At 38.2% G+C, this 19,330-nt stretch overlaps 1 protein-coding gene across 15 annotated transcripts in view; it reads left to right on the top strand.

Annotated features, from left to right (window-relative positions):
* Nucleotides 1–19,330, top strand: part of LOC129631040 (zinc finger protein OZF-like) — a 281,286-nt gene that overhangs the window by 179,730 nt on the left and 82,226 nt on the right. For 9 of the 15 annotated variants that reach the window (XR_008703862.1, XR_008703860.1, XR_008703861.1 and 6 more), the window contains exons 3-5: nt 136–194; nt 333–379; nt 5,891–6,017. The exons of 2 other annotated variants lie outside the window; for them this stretch is intronic. Coding sequence is in view for 9 of the 13 variants with exons in the window: in XM_055551783.1 (XP_055407758.1) it covers nt 136–194; nt 333–379; nt 5,891–6,017 (233 nt within the window). In the remaining 4 variants the exon portion in view is untranslated. Of the gene's footprint in view, nt 1–135; nt 195–332; nt 380–5,890; nt 6,018–11,860; nt 16,715–19,330 lie in introns of those variants that run through there. 4 more of the 15 variants (XM_055551766.1, XM_055551765.1, XM_055551770.1 and 1 more) reach the window with 2 other exon arrangements.

Raw genomic sequence — 19,330 nt, forward strand, 5'->3', positions numbered from 1 at the left:
TGTTAATAAGCTTTGGTGCTTTTCTATAATCAAATCATTCTTTAAATAGTAATATAATACATTGTGAAATTTTTAAAACACTGACACCACAAATATTAGATGATAAAAATTCATTCTTTTGAAAATGTGTTTCAGGTTTCTTGGAGGCCTGCTTGCTTTGTCCTCTTTTCCCTTTGTACTGGAAAAGCTCTTTGGTATGTAATAAATAATTTTAGACCTTTTTGGTTGGTACTTGGTAAAGTTGTCAATGATCTTTTATATTAACAGACAAATCCTAGTTTTACCAGTTAGTCTAATATTTTGTTTTCTCCCTTTTTGTGTGTCCTGCTAAGAGGAAGAGGAGGAAACAGAACAGGAGTCAGGAATGCCTATTTCTCAGGTAAAGTCATATTCTCAGCCTGTCCTTCAAATGTCCTTTTTTGGATTTTCTATTCTTCCCTGGCTCCAAAGTATCCTGCCTGACACTTGTACATTCATCCTCTTTTTCAAGAATATTTTAGCTGTTTGCTGGTTCTTGAGATTCCCTATGAATTTAGGAATGATTTTCTTTTTTCTTTAACTGCAAAAAATGGCATAGGAATTCCTTAAATCTGTGTACTGTGCCTCCTGCAGTGGAAGCCTGGAGTCCTAACCACTGGACCACCAGGGAAGTCTCTCTTTGGGTCTTTTTTTTTTTTTTTTAAGAAAATTTTACAGTGAAATCTTATTGGCTTGATTTTTGTAGTTTGCTATTTCTAAGGAAAGAAAATGTTATCTGTTTTTAATCAGCTCAACTGCCTCTTAATTTCCATTGAAAAATTATAGGGGTATACCAGGTCTTGCTACGTTGCAAATGAAGGAATTTTTTTAATCATATATTATTATTTGCATTTTAAAATATTTATTTATTTGGCTGCACTGGGTCTTAGTTTCGGCATTGCAGGATCTTCAGTTTTTGTTGCAGCATTCAGGTTCTTTAGTTGCAACATGCGAACTCTTCGTTGCAGCGTGTGGGATCTAGTTCCCTGATCAGGGATGGAACCTGGACCACCTGCATTGGGAACATGGGGTCTTAGCCAGTGGACCATCAGGGAAGTCCCGTACATTTTTTTAAATTTATTTTTAATTGGAGGATAGTTGCTTTGCAATGTTAGGTTGGCTTCTGCCATACAAGAATGTGAATCAGCCATGGGTATACATATATCCCCTCCCTTGGGAGCCTCCCTCCCACCCTAATTTGGTCATTTTAAAAGCATAAAGTTCCCACTCCAGGGTGTGTTTCTATTTATATATATCTCCAGGGACTTTTGTGTTAAAGTTTAGTACTTTTCAGTGTAGAGGTCTTACACCTACTTGTCTGATCTTTTTCCTAAGTTTTCTATAGGATTGTTCTCTCATTTTCTGTAGAAATGGTTCATTGTGTGTAGATAGAAATGCAGTTGATTTTCATGTGCTGATATTTTATGCTGCAACTTTCTAAATTTTTTCAAAAATTTTATTTTGTTATTTATTTATTTTGGACTGTGCTGGGTTTCCTTGTCTACACTGTGTTTTTGTTGCTGCAACCAGGCTTTCTCTAGTTCAGGTGGTGCAGAGCCTGTTCTTTAGTTGCAGTTCTCAGGCTTCACAAGGCGGTGGCTTCTCTTATTATGGAGCACATTTGAGCATTACCTTGTTAGCATGTGAAATGAGTGCAGTCGTACAGTAGTTTGTACATTCTTTGGCACTGTCCTTTGGGATTGGAATTAAAGCTGACCTTTTCCGGTCCTTTGGCCACTGTCGAGTGTTCCAAATTTGCTGGCATATTGAGTGCAACACTTTCACAGCATCATCTTTTAGGGTTTGAAATAACTCAGCTGGAATTCCATCACTTCCATTAGCTTTGTTTGTAGTGATGCTTTCTGAGGCCCACTTGACTTCACATTCCAGAATGTCTGGCTCTAGGTGACTGACCACACCATTGTGGTTATCCAGGTTGTTAAGACCTTTTTTATATAGTTCTTCTGTGTATGCTTGCCACCTTAATCTCTTCTGTTTCTCTTAGTCATTGCCATTTCTATCCTTTTATTGTGTTCATCCTTACATGAAATATTCTATCTCCAATTTTCTTGAAGAAATCTCTAGTCTTTCCCATTCTCTTCTTTTCCTCTATTTCTTTGCATTGTTCACTTAAGAAGGCTTTCATATCTCTGCTTGCTGTTCTCTGGAACTCTGCATTCAGTTGGATGTATCTTCCCCTTTCTCCTTTGCTTTTTGGTTCTCTTCTTTTCTGAGCTCTTTGTAAGGCCTTCTCGGACAACCACTTTGCCTTCTTGCATTTCTTTTTCTTTGGGATGTTTTTGGTCACTGCTTCCTATACAGTTACAAACCTCTGTCCATAGTTCTTCAGGCACTCTTATTTACCAGATCTGATCCATTGAATCTATTCATCACCTCCATTATATAATCATTAAGGGATTTGCTTTAGGTCATACCTGAATGGCTAGTGGTTTTCCCTACTTTCTTCAATTTAAGTCTGAATTTTGCAATAAGTAGCTCTTGATCTGAGTGACAATCAGCTCCCTGTCTTGTTTTTGCTGACTGTATAGAGTTTCTCCATCTTTGGCTGCAAAGAATATAATCAGTCTGATTTCAGAATCGTCTATCTGGTGATGTCCATGTGTAGAGTTGTCTCTTGTCTTGTTGGAAGCGAGTGTTTGCTATGACCAGTGCATTCTCTTGACAAAACTGTTAGCCTTTGCCCTGCTTCATTTTGTACTGCAAGGCCAAACTTGCCTGGTACTCCAGGTATCTCTTGACTTCCTACTTTTTGCATTCTAGTCCTCTGTGAGGAAAGGACATCTTTTTTTGGTTCTAGGATGCCTTGTAGGTCTTCATGAGACCGGTTTTACTTCAGCTTCTTCAGCATTAGTGGTTGGGGCATAGACTTGGATTACTGTGATATTGAATGGTTTGTGTTGGAAGTGAACAGAGATCATTCTGTCCTTTTTGAGATTGCACCCAAGTGCTGCGTTTCAGATTCTTCTGTTGGCTATGTGGGCTGCTCCATTTCTTCTAAGGGATTCTTGCCCATGATAGTAGATATAATGGTCATCTGATTTAAATTCACCTGTTCTGTCCATTTTAGTTCACTTTGCCATCTCCTGCTTGACCATGTCCAATTTACCTTGATTCATGGACCTAACATTCTAGGTTCCCATGCAGTATCATTCCTTATTAGCCTCGGACATACTTTCACCACTAGACACATCCACAACTGAGCATCATTTCTCTTTTGTCCCAGCTGTTTCGTTTTTTCTAGATTTATTAGTAGTTGTCATCCACTTTTCCCCAGTAGCATATTGAACACCTTCCAACCTGGGGGAGACAAGATTTAGGGAACACAAGCCCTCCTCACACCCTAGTTTTATCCGAGACTCCACATTTGAATCACTGTTATAAAACCCTTCATCAGATCCTCCTGGGTTGATGTTAGATGTGTATATATTTATAATTATTATAGCTTCTTGGCAAATTTACCCTTTTCTCATTTCACGATGTATTTTGTGTCTTGTGTTAGTTTTTTCCCTTAGGTTATTTTGTCTGATATTGTGCAGTAATTCCTGATGTCTTTTTCCATCCTTCTACTTTTTGATTTAGATTTGTGAATGTTCACAGTTCCAGCTCTGACATGCTGTGTGTCTTGCTCCCACTCTGTTTTCCTCTCGTTACTTCCTCTGTTGGTCCCTGCTCAGGCACGCTGTACTGAGGTGAAAGGCAGGACCCCTAGCCAGCCCCCTTAACTCCACTGTCAATTCGGTACGAATTCATCAAGTGTTTCCTTCTGATCATGATATTTGGAGAAATATTCTTTCTTAATTACAATATATTTTTTCCGTAACTTTTCTAAGTTTGAGTCAATGTTTTAGGAGTCAGTGTTTACAGAAATAAATACTGTGTTTTTAAATTGTATTTATATATAGGTATTCCGTAGAAGCTGTAGTTAACGTTTCCTGCTTTTTTCCTGTTGGTACCATTTAGCACAGGTGACTCTTTTGTTGTTCCAAAAAATGCTGAAATTCACATATATAAAACTGATGATGAAAAATCATGCAAAAATATGTCCAGAGGGAATGGCCAGGTAGTTCCCTCTATTTTATATATAGCAGCAAGCGTGTATATTTATTCCCAACCTCCTGGAAGTCTCCTTAACTGTTGTCTCAAATTTTCTTTATGTTGATTGATTTATCCTCTCTATCCTTATTGTTTACTTATTGCATACCAAATCCTGCACAGACTGTTGGGAGTAGAATAGTGAATTCTATGAACTCACTCCTTTCTCTTAAGGAATTTCAGGCTAGTTAGGGAATACATAAGGGTGTCCTGTCCCTCCTTGTTCATTTGGGTCTTACCATTCCAGTACCTTCTTGATGGCAACTGACTGCAAACACTGAACTCTCCTGTGTGGGCCAGGAACAACCCCCAAAAATGAGGGATGGGGGCTTCCCTGATGGTCCAGTGGTTAAGACTCTGCACTTCTACTGCAGGGGGGCAAGAGTTTCATCCCTGGTTGGGGGAGCTAAGATCCTGCATGCCATGCCGTGAGGCCAAAAAAAGAAAAATGAGGGCTGGGTGGGAGTAAGTAGATAAACACCCAAGCTCCCTCACTCCTCTGTGGGGGCAATTCTGAGGTTGTTTCACAGACTCTCAGAGCATGTCCATTCACATGGAGCTCCAGTTGCCCATGGCTGCAACTTTCTCTTCCTCACTGGAACTTTCTGGAATGTTCCTTTTTGGAATGATGCTGCTGGATATTTCTGGAATGATCTCTCAAATTATTTGCACTTGAAAAAAAAAATGTCCCTAGACAACATCTCTCATTTCAGTTAGTTCTGCATTTGTAATTCATGTGTGTCCATAAGTTAGTTCATGGATCTGCAAGTCCACGGTTTTGATAAGACATCATAATTTTAAAACTATGTACTGCATTTTTTTGTAGCTGAAATTATATCATAAATATATTCTGTGGCCTTGAATTTTTTCCTACACTCTCCTGTTCAAGGTTCAGATAACAGTAAGATTACTAACATGTTATATGTATGTGTTTGTGCACCCACATCTGTAATGATCTTTTAGTGCCTTTTGTGTTGTTCGCTTTGACCTTATTTCAAGTTTTCTCAGGGAACCCTCTATCAGTATGCTTCTAGTGCTCTTCTTTATTTTTTTTTCTAATGCTCTTCTCTTACTTGAGTTTTTGCTTCTTTATCTTGAGTTCAAGACCTCATGCTCCTTAATTGAGATTATTGCTGTATGATTACTTAGCTTCTTGAACTAAGTAGAGTTTCTCCAAATGTCTCTGACACTTTTGTCTCTGTAGGATGGCATACTTCTTTTTCTACTGAGCTATGATGTTGATTAAAAAAAAGTTGATAGCCATAAAGCATTTAGAGTATTGCTTAGCATCTTCGAAGTATTCAAACACCTTTAGTCAGTGTAATCATGGTTTAAGATTTTGACCTTTTTTTTAAAGCACTGTTGACTGTCATTTCTGATGCCATCACTCATAGTGTAGCTCATCTAGATGTTGAATAGCAGTGTGTAACAAACACATACTCTAACACTTCTGGAGAAACTACTCATTATTAAATCTTATTTACATGTATTTCATGTAGTGTCCACAAAAATGGACATTGATTTACCTCCACATTGGACATTAATCATCCTCCACATTGGTTAGAGGTTATCATAATCTCTGGGAAAAAGCATAAGGAATTAAAATTAAAGGCCCATAATTTCCTCCAAATAGCTTTCCATGGATCTGTCAGAATATTACTTCAACTGAGTTCATCCTTAGCCCTCTCTCCTCTTCTCCTTTTGTGTGAAAATAAGAGCTCTCCTCATGGCCCCTTGGTGAAATGTGTTTTCGTTTCAGGCACAGCTGACCTTCAAGGATGTGGCCATAGAGTTCACTCAGGAGGAGTGGGAATGCCTAGACCCTGCTCAGAGGGCCTTGTACAGGGACGTGATGGTGGAGACCCTCAGGAACCTAGTCTCCTTGGGTGAGGATCACTTCCCTTTGAAGTTGGGATCTACCCTGGGGTATCTCTGCATTTCCCACTGTGTGCCTCTTGGGAGCCCCGGTTTTACTTGGCTGATCTGAAATCCCTGTTGATTCAGACATGAAAAGCTTCAGGACGCAGCCTCAGGAGTTTAAATCTACCTTTTCCTCTGATGATCTGCCCACTTCATGATACATCAGGAGTTGTTCCAGAGCTTTTGTAGTGATAAAGTTCAATGGAAAACTTTTAACACACACCTTTTCCTGTTTCCTACCTATGTGCTTTTGATTTAGAAGTCTTAGGAAAAGAGCTATGTTTCTGTGCATTATACTGTTCCCTTTGTATTCAGAAGGAGATAACAGCCCGTAAATTTTGGAAATATTTTTCTGTTCCTCTCTGTATTCCCATCAATCCTCAGTTGAGCAAGGGACTAGGATTCTGGCAAAGCCACAGCAAGTCATGTGTTTTTCCTCTTATGCGGAGGTATTTGTTTCTTATCTGAATATTTTACCCTTGTAACGAGACAAAAAAGAGTCCTGGTCTGTGGAGTAAGGTACATGCCTTTGAGGGTATAACAGGTCATATCTTGGAAGGGCCGAGGGGAAGCTTCATTATTGATAGTGTGTGCAGACTTTCCCCTCGTCAGAGAATTCTATGGAAAGTACAAACATTTACTTCTTTTTTTTTTTTTTTTAACATTTACTTCTTATTTGAACTCTCAGAGGAAATTTTTCTTCTGTGTAACTTATCTATGGAGTGGGTACTGGTTGACAGATTATTTTGAAAAAAAAAGCAGAGACATTACTTTGTCAACAAAGGTCTGTTTAGTCAAGGCTATGGTTTTTCCAATGGTCATGTATGGATGTGAGAGTTGGACTATAAAGAAAGCTGAGCACCGAAGAATTGATGCTTTTGAACTGTGGTGTTTGGAAAGACTCTTGAGAGTCCCTTAGACTTCAAGAAGATCCAACCAGTCCATCCTAAAAGAGATCAGTCCTGGGTGTTGGTTGGCAGGACTGATGTTGAAGCTGAAACTCCAATACTTTGGCCACCTGATGCGAAGAGCTGACTCATTGGAAAAGACCCTGATGCTGGGAAAGATTGAGGGCAGGAGGAGAAGGGGACGACGGAGGATGGGATGGTTGGGTGGCATCACCGACTCAATGGACATGGGTTTGTTTGGGTGGACTCTGGGAGTTGGTGATGGACAGGGAGGCCTGGTGTGCTGAGGTTCATGGGGTCGCAAAGAATCAGACATGACTGAGCGACTGAACTGAACTATTCATCATATATTGTAATCTTTTTCCACTATATAGAAAATAACCACTTCATTCTATATTGATATGGTCTGCATATTCTATGATACGAAATAAGAAATATCTCCAGAGCCTGGCTGATAAATCTTTCTGGGTGTTTTTGTGGTTTTGAGCAATGTCACAAAAGCCTGTCTCAATGGCATCGTGATAGTGATGTTCACATGTGCAATAACCATCCCCTTACATTCTCAGCAAGCAGTATAGGGATTTCTCTTCAGGATAACGCTGTCCAAGTTCCCATTCTTGTTTGTGAAGCTGTTTTGTAAACAGTTACTGATGCCATCTTTTGGTCACCTGTGTGCCATTGTTCTTTTACATCAACAGCTAAGTTTAAAACATCTAAATGTTCTCTAAAGAGAACTTATGAAGTGGAATGATACTTTCAATAGGAACCATAATTCATTTTTTGTTCAGTAGCCTGTCCTTCCCCCATTGGGTGGTCCACATCCTCTTGTGGAACATGGGGATCCCCTTGGACCACATACACAAGAATTTATTTCTCGTGCCACTGTTGTATGTCACTGGTCTTTGTGCTAATACCACACTGCTTGGATTAGTTTAGGTTTCTGAGACTTTTAAAAGTAATTGTGAAACCTCCAACTTTGTTCTTTTTAACCTTGGTTTTTTTGTTGAGTGTCTCTCTAAAAAAAAATTTTATTTGGCTGCACCAAGTGTTAGTTGCAGCATGTGGGATCTAGTTCCCAGACCAGGGATGGAACCCAGGTCTCTTGCATTGGGAGTATGGAGTCTTAGCCACTGGACCACCAGGAAAGTCTTTTGAGGTTGCATTTGAATCTAAACGATGGATTTATCTATTTAAGACACACTATCGGAGTTTTATTAGGGATTGGGTTAAATCTGTTGATTACTTAGAGGAGATCGGGGTTGTTCAGGGTGGTATGGCTTTGGACTGTTGATTACTTAGAGTAGTAGTATTTACACCTTGACCATGTTTACTTCTAGTCCATAAACTTGAGATGTCTGCATTAATTTGTGTCCTTTGGGTTATTTTTCAGCTGTTTTTAGTTCATAGAGCATATATCTTTGCTTTGTTCTGTAAAGTTTTGCCAAGTACTTTAGTTTTTTAATAATATTTTAAATGGAGTTTTCTGAATTTCCTTCATGATTTTTTTATTGTTAATATATAGAAACAGTATTGACTTCTGTTTGTTGGTTTTGTATATTGTTGTTTTTCTGAGTTCATTATTTCTTTTTTTTTTTTTTGCCAACTATTCAAGGGGTGTGTGTGTGTGTGTGTGTTTGCCTTACCATGTGGCTTGTGGGATCCTTGTTCTCCCAACAGGGATTGAACCTGGGCCCCTGACAGTAGAAGTGTGGAGTCCTAACCACTGCACTACAGGAATTTCCTGGGGTGTTTTACGTATTCGAACATTTCGTTTTTCAGAAGAGATGGATTTGCTTCATTTGCTGTTGGGATTGGTTATATGTGTTTTTCTTCTATCTCCATGTTCTTGGTAGGAATTTCCGTAGTTTTTCTTTTAGAAGTCGTGCAAACATCTTTGTTACATTCCTGGTCTTAGAGGAAAAGGTTTAAGTCTTTCCCCATTGATTATGATGTTAGCTGTGGGCTTTTATTACATGTCCTTTATTGTGTTTAGGTCACTTTTTTCTATTTCTAGTGTTTACTGAGTGTTTCTATCATGTTTTTAGCATTTCTGCCTGAGGGAACCTCTGGGAATGGGGAGACTTGTGCCAGTTAACTCTCAATGCAGTGTAAGAAGGAGGAGGGAAGTTGAAGGCCAGGAAATTGTCATGAACTTTCCTATGTTTTTCCATCTAGTGTTTTAGGACAAGCATTTGCTTGGGTGCTGCCTCTTCTTGATTGGTTTGTTGAATTTTCCCCACTTGCTTTTCGTTTATTGTTTTTAACTTGGTTCCCTCATGGGTAATGGGTGCCTATGGTTTACTGTCCTGCTGACATCACTCCCTCATGGTTTTGTTTTTCTTTGCAGAGTTTGTGTTAAGAAATTTAATGTTAGGACTTCCAGTATTTAGACAGGCTAGCTAAAAGAACTACTGTCGTGTTTAATAACAAGGGATGTTGATGTAAATATTTTATATAACCAAAGTATGTTATGTAATTAATATTTTAGTTAGTAACATTTTTTTTTCTTTACTTACTTAACTATTGTGATCATATCCTGAAATTGCTCAGGCTTCGGCAAACACTTTCTGCTATCTTTTGTTCCCCATACAAAGTGTTCTTGCCTAGCCAAGAGATCTTCATTCCAAAATCACGATCTCCCTCCTTTACTTTGCCCTGTTTTTGTGTGCACAGAATGAACTGATTCATCTCCTTCTGATAGTCTTCTCCTGGTTTTCACTTCTGCTTTCTGCTAAGATCATTATTGCACAGTCTCCTGAAATATTTTGTATGTGTTTATTGAACATATGCATGGAAATACAGTCATTGGAATATTCAGTTTGCATAGCAAATAGTATAGTAGATTGAAAGTTAATTTCCTTCTGCAGTGTTTAAATCTCATGTGGTTCTTTCCCATACTCATACTATAATTCCCCTAGTTAAAAATGGACCAGTAGTATACTATTGCTAAGCCAGTTCTTTTAAGGTCAATATTTTAATTGTCCTCACACAGTTATAATCACACAGATGTGCTCCTACATATGCATATACCCTGAGCTCCACTCAGTCCCTTTCTCAGTTCTGACCTTTCTTTATATGGTCCCTTGGAGTGGATGAAAAGGTTGTTATTTCCTAGCATGTTTAAGTTATTCTCCTGAACTTCCCAATTTCCACTGCACTCTTTCACCCACCCCTCCACCTTCCACATTACTCACACTGTAAAAATAACACCTCTGTATATTGATCAACTTTCTCATGACCCAACCTAAATCACTGTGTGCAGCTGTGACAACTCAGAAACCATTTCCAGGAGGGGTGGCTGAATCCCCTTAGTAGTTACACAGCCCACTGCTTGCAGCTCCCTTGAAGTTTTCTTCTAAGCTCCCAGTATTTGTTGCAGTATTTTGTAATATACTGCTTGGGTGAGGGTCATGTTTAAGAATATATTGTCTCTAGGTCTCTAGGTCACAGTTCTCATCATGGTTCTCACTACTTTCTGTGTCAGTTGGGGTCAGGTACATAAATCTGTAATTCCACTTTCCTTATTTGAAAAATTGTGATAATTATCCTCAAGCCTTTAAAAAGAAATAGTATTTTTTTTGTCTTTAGGTTTTTGTGTTTGTTTTTTTGGCCCCACCATGCTGCTTGTGGGATCTTCCTTCAAGGAATGTAACTTTGGTCCATGGCAATGAAAGTACTGAGTTCCAACCACTGGACTACTCTTAAATTCCCAGAAATAGTGCAGTTTTTATATTAAGTCAAAATGTCTTTTGTGTAAAAAGATGGATGAATAGTCTAGCATGTTTATTATGCTATCCCTTTTTTGCATTATAAATTGTATGCTTTTTTTTTTTTTTCAATTTGTTCTCAGCAATATGGTGTATCAACCTAGTTAAAGTAAATTCACAAATTGCTCACTCTATATTACATACATTTTGGAGCCAAAGAACTGGATATTTTAGGGCACTGCAGAATTAGGGAATTGCTCTATTTAATGGCTGTCAATATAAATGGAGAATATTTCATTTACTAATCTTTAATTTTGATTTACAGAAGGTGGCCTTTCTGAATGTTTTATGCTGCTTCATGGGTACATAGTTTTACAGGAGGTACTTAGAAGAACATTTGTTTTTAAAAAAACTTTTTTATCGTATGCACCATTTTCTCTATTCTTTGTTTCCCAAGTTGAAACTATCACTCATTGAAATTATTCATTGAATAAGTTATTTTTGTATTATTTACTGTTACAGTAGATTTTGTCTGGTTTTTAGCATTCATTTGTATTAAACAAGTATGCCCAATATATGTATAATAATTCTTTCCTCTCGGTTTTGAGCCACCAGTAGGTATGTTTACTGCTAATTGGTATGTGCTTTGGTGTCATGGTTGAAAATTACACTTTCTTGGATTGGTAACAAAAGTTTTTCCAATGTGAGTGTTCTTATTATAGGTTGTTTGAAAATTTGTTGTTGTTGAGTTGCTAAGTCGGTTCTGTCTCTGTGCGACCCTGGAAATGCAGCACACCAGGCTTCCTTGTCCTTCACTGTTTCCCGGAGTTTGCTCAAATTCATGTCCATTGAGTCAGTGATACTAGCTAACCATCTCATCCTCTGCCACCGTTTTCTCCTTTTCCCTTCAGTCTTACCCAGCATCAGGGTCTTCTCCAATGAGTTGGCTCTTCCCATCAAGTGGCCAAACTTTGAAATTTAGGTGCCCTAAAATTAAGTAATATTATCACAGATCAGTTTACCTTTAGTAAAGAATCATTCCATTTGTGTTTGAAAGGTTTTTATATCATGGTTGGCAATTTTCATAACTCCTTTCTGTGTAAGTACTAGTTTGGTGTAATATCATGTTTAACATGAAATATTTATTTATGAGTTATAATAAGTGAGATACTTACAGTTTTTTGTATCTTGTAGATATCTCTCATATACTTGTGATCGAGAAATTACAACTAAATGAAAAAACTGATAGAGGAGAAGAATTCCAAACAGTGATATTGGGAAGACATGAAAGGAATAAAATCAAAGATTTTTACCTCAGGGAAATCCAGGAAAATATATATGACTTTGAGTCTCAGCCAAGAGATGAGGCAAGAAATTACAAAGTAAAGCCTATAACACATGACAAAAATCTCACCAATGAGAGAGAGGGACACGGTAGAAGTATTGCAGGAATCAAGCCTATTGAAAACAGGCTTGCATTAAGCTTTTGGGATGACCTGCATGTTTACAAAAGTGAAGACAAGATTGATGAATTTAATCAAGCTGACAAGAGTATCAGTATTAGTGCTTCATTTTCACTACTTCAAGGAATTTCTCTCCTTGTCCAAACCAACATTTCTAATTCATATGGGAATGATTTTATGCATCCTTCAATACTTACACAAGACCAGAGCACACACATGGAATGCCCTTACAAATGTAATCAGAGTGGCGAAACCTTTCATCAGGGCTTGAACCTTACCCAACATCAGTTTATCCATACAGAAGAGAACATGTTTAATTGTGATGTGTGTTGCAAAGTCTTTAGTCGACATTCAGACCTTGCTATTCATCAAACAATTCATACTGCAGAGAAATCTTACAAGTATAACAAGTGTGGCAAAACCCTTTACCATGGCTTGCACCTCACTGGACATAAGATAATCCATACAAAAGAGAACTTATATAAATGTGATATATGTGAAAAAGTGTTTACTCAAAGTTCATACCTTACAGTTCATCAGAGAATACATACTGGAGAGAAACCATACAAATGTAATGAATGTGGCAAGGTGTTTAGTCAGAATTCATACCTTGCAAAACATCGCAGAATTCATACTGGAGAGAAACCTTATAAATGTAATGAGTGTGGCAAGGTCTTTCATCACAAGGCCAACCTTGCAAGTCATCAGAGACTTCATACTGGAGAGAAACCTTACAAGTGTAATGAATGTGGCAGAGCTTTTAGTCAGAAAGGAAACCTTGCAAGTCATCAGAGAATTCATACTGGAGAGAAACCTTACCAATGTAATGAGTGTGGTAAGATGTTCAGTAGTAGATCAACCCTCGTAAGTCATCAAGTCATTCATACTGGAGAGAAACATTACAAATGTAATGAGTGCAGCAAAACCTTTTATTTTGGCTCACACCTCAAACAACATCAAATCATCCATTCAGGAGATAAACCATATAAATGTGATGTCTGTGGGAAAGTTTTTGGTCAAAATTCATACCTTGCAGTTCATCGGAGAATTCATACTGGGGAAAAACCTTACAAGTGTAAAGACTGTGGCAAAATCTTTAATCACAGCTCGAACTTCAAGAGACATCAAATAATCCATACAGGACAGAAATTATGTAAATGTGATATATGTGGCAGAGTCTTCAGTTTTAATTCATATCTTGCAAGGCACCGAAGGACTCATACTGGAGAGAAACCTTACAAATGTAACGAGTGTGGCAAGGTCTTCAATCGGAATTCAAGTCTTGCAATTCATCAGAGAATTCATACTGGAGTTAAACCTTACAAATGTAATGAGTGTGGCAGCTGCTTTAGTCGAAAGGCGTACCTGGCAAAGCATCAGAGTGTTCATACAAAAGGGAAACCTTTCAAAAACAAAGACTGTTGAAAACCTTTTATTAGATCTCAACTATTGCTCCACACCAGGTAATAAATACAATGGGGAAATCATTTAACGTGATATATGTGGGACTGTCTTCATTCATTCAAAATTGACAGTGTATATTCTTGGGAAATTCATAGTGGATTGAAATTTGCACGTCATGATAGTGGCAAAGCCTTGCCATTACATAATCTGTACTAGGCCGAAACTCCAGAAATATGTTGAATGTCTCAAAGTCTCCAGTCCACCAAGTCTCCAACCTTAACATGAACTGAAGTTTCATGTTGGAGAGAAACCTGACAAATATTATGATGAATTTCAGAAATCCATCAGTGTACTTTGAAACCTACCTTTCCATCAGGTAATCCACATTGATGATTAACATTAAGGATGTGTTTTAATTTATCTGATGTTGCCATCTTAGACTTCATTGAAAATATCATCTTGGAGAGAGAAATCAGATAAGTATGTTTAGTTGACCAGCCCTTAGACAAGGAATTCATTCACCAAAGATTTCTTTCTGGAGATTATTACCTCACAAATGCCAGGAATGGGTAAAACCTTTACTTGGGGCTCACATTCTACCCATCATCAAATAATCTGTGCTGGATAGAACATTACATATGTAATGAATAGGGCAAAGTTCCAAATTAGTGCTCACTCATGACCTATATTAGAATATTTATCCTAGAGAGAAACCACACAAATATAATATATGTGGCAAGGATTTTATCCAAAGATAAGATGGGGAAGATACTGGAGTCCCTTAAATGCAACAAGTGTGGCAAAATCTTTACCTTGAGTTCAAGTATGAGGCAACAATGGAGAGTCCATTGAAGAGAAACCCTACAGACATATGAGCAGAAGCTTTATCCTAACTGCACAATTCACCAGACTTCTCATATATGTCTTTTGAGAGAAACCACACAAACTAATATGTGTGCCAAGGCTTGTACCTGAAGATGAAACCTCTGAAACAGGATTTAGTTTGGAAAGCAACATTTCACATGTAATAAGTGTTGTAAAAAGTTTTTGTCAAGTAGCTCCACTTTTGATGTAATGATAGAATTCATACAGGTTAGAAACTATAGCAATTTACTAAATGTGGGAAGAATTTGATGAAATGATGCATCCTGAGGTTTCATCACCAAGCTCATGCTATTGGGGATAATCCTTACAAATGTAATGAATTTGGTGACTTTTTCACACAATTCTTAAATTAGCCTACATATCAGAGAATCCATAATAGGAATAAGTTAAGGCTTTAGTTCTCCCAAGAGTAATATGAGATTATTATGCACTTCAGAGTCATTAGAAGTCACAGAATGTTAAAACTTAGGAAATGACATGTATATGACATACAGAAAAACATATGTGTAAATGGCCAAGTATCTGTGTAAATGTTCTATTGAGCTTTCTTGAAGACCAACCTTAATTTTGAAGTCTGTTGATCTTACACCTTCATTATAGGCCTTTGATGATGGTCTCTGGAAAGGAGTCAGTAAGGTGAAAGGAGGCGGCTTCATTAGGTGTGGTTCATTCACAATCCATGTTCCCTGGAAAAACAAGGACCCTGAATTACCAAAATCAGTAGTGTGTCAGTTAGCATCAGGAAGGGGCTCTAGAGAATAGTGTAAAATTGCTGTTGCTCTTGTGCTTGTTATGTTCATGGTCCATGGATTGACCACAGTGGACAGAATCCTCTACTAGGTGACTGTGAGCAAAGCAGTAAGGACATTAAGGGGCTTGACTATTCATGAGAGGAGAAGGACAGGTTACTAGGGATGGATTATGTGGTAGGAACAGTGCCCAGAACAAGTTGGTTGTTTTCTCCATTGCATGGGAAATAAGTGTTATTTGCATCTATGTGTTTTGTTTTGGCCACACCATGTGGCATGCATGATCTCAGTTCCCTGCCCAGGAATCAAGCCAGTGCCGCCTAGAGTGGGCACACAGAATCTTAGCTACTGGACTGGCAAGGAAGTTCCTGCATCTGTGTTTAATAAGATATTAGTCTTATTCTTAGGAATTGAAGGGAGAGCAATTTACCTGAGAGGAAAAATTTAATTATTGGGTGAAGCTTACAGTTTGAACTTCCAGTTTGTGTCAAAGGAAGGCGCCCTCAGGCTTTAAAGAAAAAAGTTTGTCCAGATAGGCTGAAGAAGAAGAGGTTTTTCCTGAGCATTAAAAGGTTTCAATAATCAAATAGCAAAAAAAAAAAAAAAAAAAGGAGTTGGGAATTCCTTGGCGGTTCAGTTGTTAGGACAGTACATTCACTGCCAAGCTCACAGGTTCAGTCCGTGGTCAGGAATCTAAGATCCCGTAATCCCAGAAAAAAAATTTTAATGGAGTCAGACTTCATAAAACACTGAGGCAGAGCCCTCTTGCCTACCAACTTATGTCCCTCACAAGTGTCCTATATTAATAAGTCTACTTCTTGCCGGTCACTTTGCTTCTTGCTGAATTCCTTCTGTGCTGAGACACAAAGAACCTGAGCCTTAGTAAGTCCAGGCTCCAGAGACTGAAACCCCCACCAAGTGGGGGACACTAAGCCTGCTGCCCACCAGCATGTAGAACCCAGAGCAGTTGGAGCCAGAAGGTTTATGATGCTGACTACCACTTACCTCACCATCAGCCAATCAAAGAAGAGTTCATGAGCTGACCACACCCACTTTGAGCCATTACTATATAACTCCTCTCTACCCCCTCTTGTTTGAGACACACAGTTTTGAAGGCATTAGCCTACTGTGGCGCCTTTGCTTGGCAAAGCAATAAAGCTATTCCTTTCTACTTCATTCAAAAAGAAGGGAAAAAACACACACACACACAACTGAATGCTTATTTCTGAAATTCCTGGCTTTCTGACTTGGAAAAGCACATTTATGTTCATGCTAATAATTTATTAACATTTCTTTTCCACAGCACACATATATTCTGTTGTTTAATATGATTCTTGAAGATGCTTGTAAAACTAATCTGTTGGAGATATTTTTACCCTAGTTTAGTAAAATCTTTGGAAATGTTTATTAGCTAGTATAATGAAGTAGTTTATTCCAGCAATTTTCCAAGTGTTTTTAAAATTTCAGTTTCAAATTAGGCTAATATGCAATGTGTTACATTGTTTACTTTTCTAGTGTAATAAAGAGTGTTTTCAGTTTTCCTTAGCGATATTTTTTCTACCACGTGTATTTGTCCTATTTTATCACAAGGGATTACTGGGTTGTTTTGGGACTCCTGTGACATGATAATGCCTATAAGGCCATGACAGGTACAAAGTAAATGCAGTGTGAACATGAAAAACAGTTACTTTGGGGCTATAGTTCAGTGAAAGAACTGACATGGCAAAAGAGAGACATGAAATCTTTTTGTGGGCCATCCAGTATCCTCCACATAGAATTTGTTTGTAACCAAGAATAATGTATTTGGTAAGTAATCTTGATTTTGATTTGTATTTTTAGTTGAGCTTCATTGCTTGCAGGATCTTAGTTCCCCAATGAGGGATTGAACCTGGGCCCTGCCAATAAAAGAGATGAGTCATAACCACTGGACCACCAGGGAATTCCCTGATTTATATTACCTTTGATAAGAATTCTTGATTCATTTCTATTACTAATATTTTATGATGAATTTTTTAATCTTCACACGGATTGATCATTTTACTTTTTTCTATTTTTCTAGTTTTGTTTCCCACTAATTCTGGCCTTATAAATCGAGTTGACAAGTGCTTTCTCCTTTTCTTAAAAATAAATCATAGAATTACTGGTAATTCTTTTTTAAAAATTTGATAGAATTGTCAAATGCCATTGTTGCAACTTTTTAAAATGACCGTTTGTAAAGGAAAGACCCTGAGACTGCGAGGGAAAGTGAAGTGGAGACATTTATTACTCAGATTCTGGTGGAGATTCATGGTACTGCTAGAGGGAACATGTAAGAAGTCCTGCAGGGTCTTGCAGAGCATGGGACATATACCTTTATTAGGATCCATAGATGGGTTGTTTGAATTGGATTGATCAATTCAAACTCAAAAGAGTAGGAATTGCTAAGCTTCAGTCAGGGGAGGAGAGTCATATCCAAAGAACAAGAAGGGGCAGGCAGATGGTGATGGGGAGTCATATCCTGTGTCTGCTGTTACTTAGGATGTACTGTCAAGGGAAAGGGCAATGTCAGTTCAAGACCCCTGCAGGGCACTTGTGGTTAGTCACTCAGTCGGGTCGACTCTTTGTGACCCCAGGGACTGTAGCCCCCAGGCTGCTCTGTCCATGGGAATTCTTCAGGCGAGAATACTGGAGCGGGTTGCCATGCCCTCTTTCAGGGAATCATTCCAACCCAGGCATTGAACCCAGGTCTCCTGCATTGCAAGTGGATTCTTTGCTGTCTAAGCTCCCAGGGAAGCTGGCAGAACAGTAGGCTACACCAAATACATCAGCACTCATATGATGGAGGAGTTTAAGTTTTCACAATCACTGTCTCTGCTTTTAGGTTTCTTAGACGGTGGGCATTTTGAAATTACAAATTTATATTGCAATTCAAAGCAATTACCCAAATATGTTTCACATAGGTGATTTGTTGTAGGTTATGGGTTTCATGGAATTGGTGCATTTCATCTTAAATCATGTAAACTTTTTGTAAGAGTTCCTTTCTATCCTTTTCATTTCTGTGTGTTCTGTAGTAATAGCCCCTATTTTATCTAATATCAGTGATTTTATTTAGTGTAAACAAAGGAGGGAGAAGTCCTAATAGAAGCTGAAGTTATCATATATAGTAATATTCAGTTCAGTTGCTCAGTTGTGTCTGACTCTTTGCGACCTCATGCGTGGACTGCAGCATGCCAGGCCTCCCTGTCCATCACCAACTCCCGGAGTCCATTGGGTCGGTGATGCCATCCAACCATCTCATCCTCTGTCATCCCCTTCTCCTCCTGCCTTCAATCTTTCCCTGCATCAGGGTCTTTTCAAATGAGTCATTTTTTTTTGCATTAGGTGGCCCAAGTATTGGAGTTTCAGTTTCAGCATTAGTCCTTCCAATGAATACTCAGGACTGATCTCTTTTAGGATGGACTGGTTGGATCTCCTTGCAGTCCAAAGTAATAATATTACATACAGCCATTTATCAACCTTCTGTGAGATCATGTCTGCCCTCTGATACCAAGCTTGGCTACTAGACTAAGGCAACCCTCCCTTTCACTTGAGAGAATTGCACTTCTTTGCCCATTTCATGCAAGCTTGTCTTTTTGAGTTCCTGGGCCAATCTAGTATGAGTGTAGAGGCATGTTTCAAGTTTAAATGGAAGCTTTCAAAGCTTTTGATTCTTGTAACCCTGTCTTCTCTACACTGCAAGAATGGTCTTCGATAGACTGAAATTTTATGCTGAATGACAGGATAGGATTTTAGAAACAGGTGAATAAAGACAGATACAGAAAGAGAATGTCCAGAGGGTGAAGTATGTGATTTGATGGTTCCTCTGCTCCTTCTGAAATCTATGAGCACTTAGTCTTTACTTTGTAGTAGCATGACTGGTGAATAACTAAGAAAGGTGAAGGTTGAGACCAAAACCCTCTTCATTTCTAGATTTTTGATTTTCAGCAAAACATTAGTCTTATGTTTTTTCCAAATATTAGCTACTAATTAAGTGGCCATCATAGTTTTAATAAATGTGAATTTTTGAATTTCATATTTCCACCTAAAGAACATGAAAAATAAAGGGAAAATATGTTAGGGCTGGAGTATGTCAATAGTTTGTTCTTTATCCTGAGAGTATAATTTTAAAAGATACATGCTTAATA

Source organism: Bubalus kerabau, chromosome 17 (assembly GCF_029407905.1).
Source record: "Bubalus kerabau isolate K-KA32 ecotype Philippines breed swamp buffalo chromosome 17, PCC_UOA_SB_1v2, whole genome shotgun sequence".
Lineage (NCBI taxonomy): Eukaryota > Metazoa > Chordata > Mammalia > Artiodactyla > Bovidae > Bubalus > Bubalus kerabau.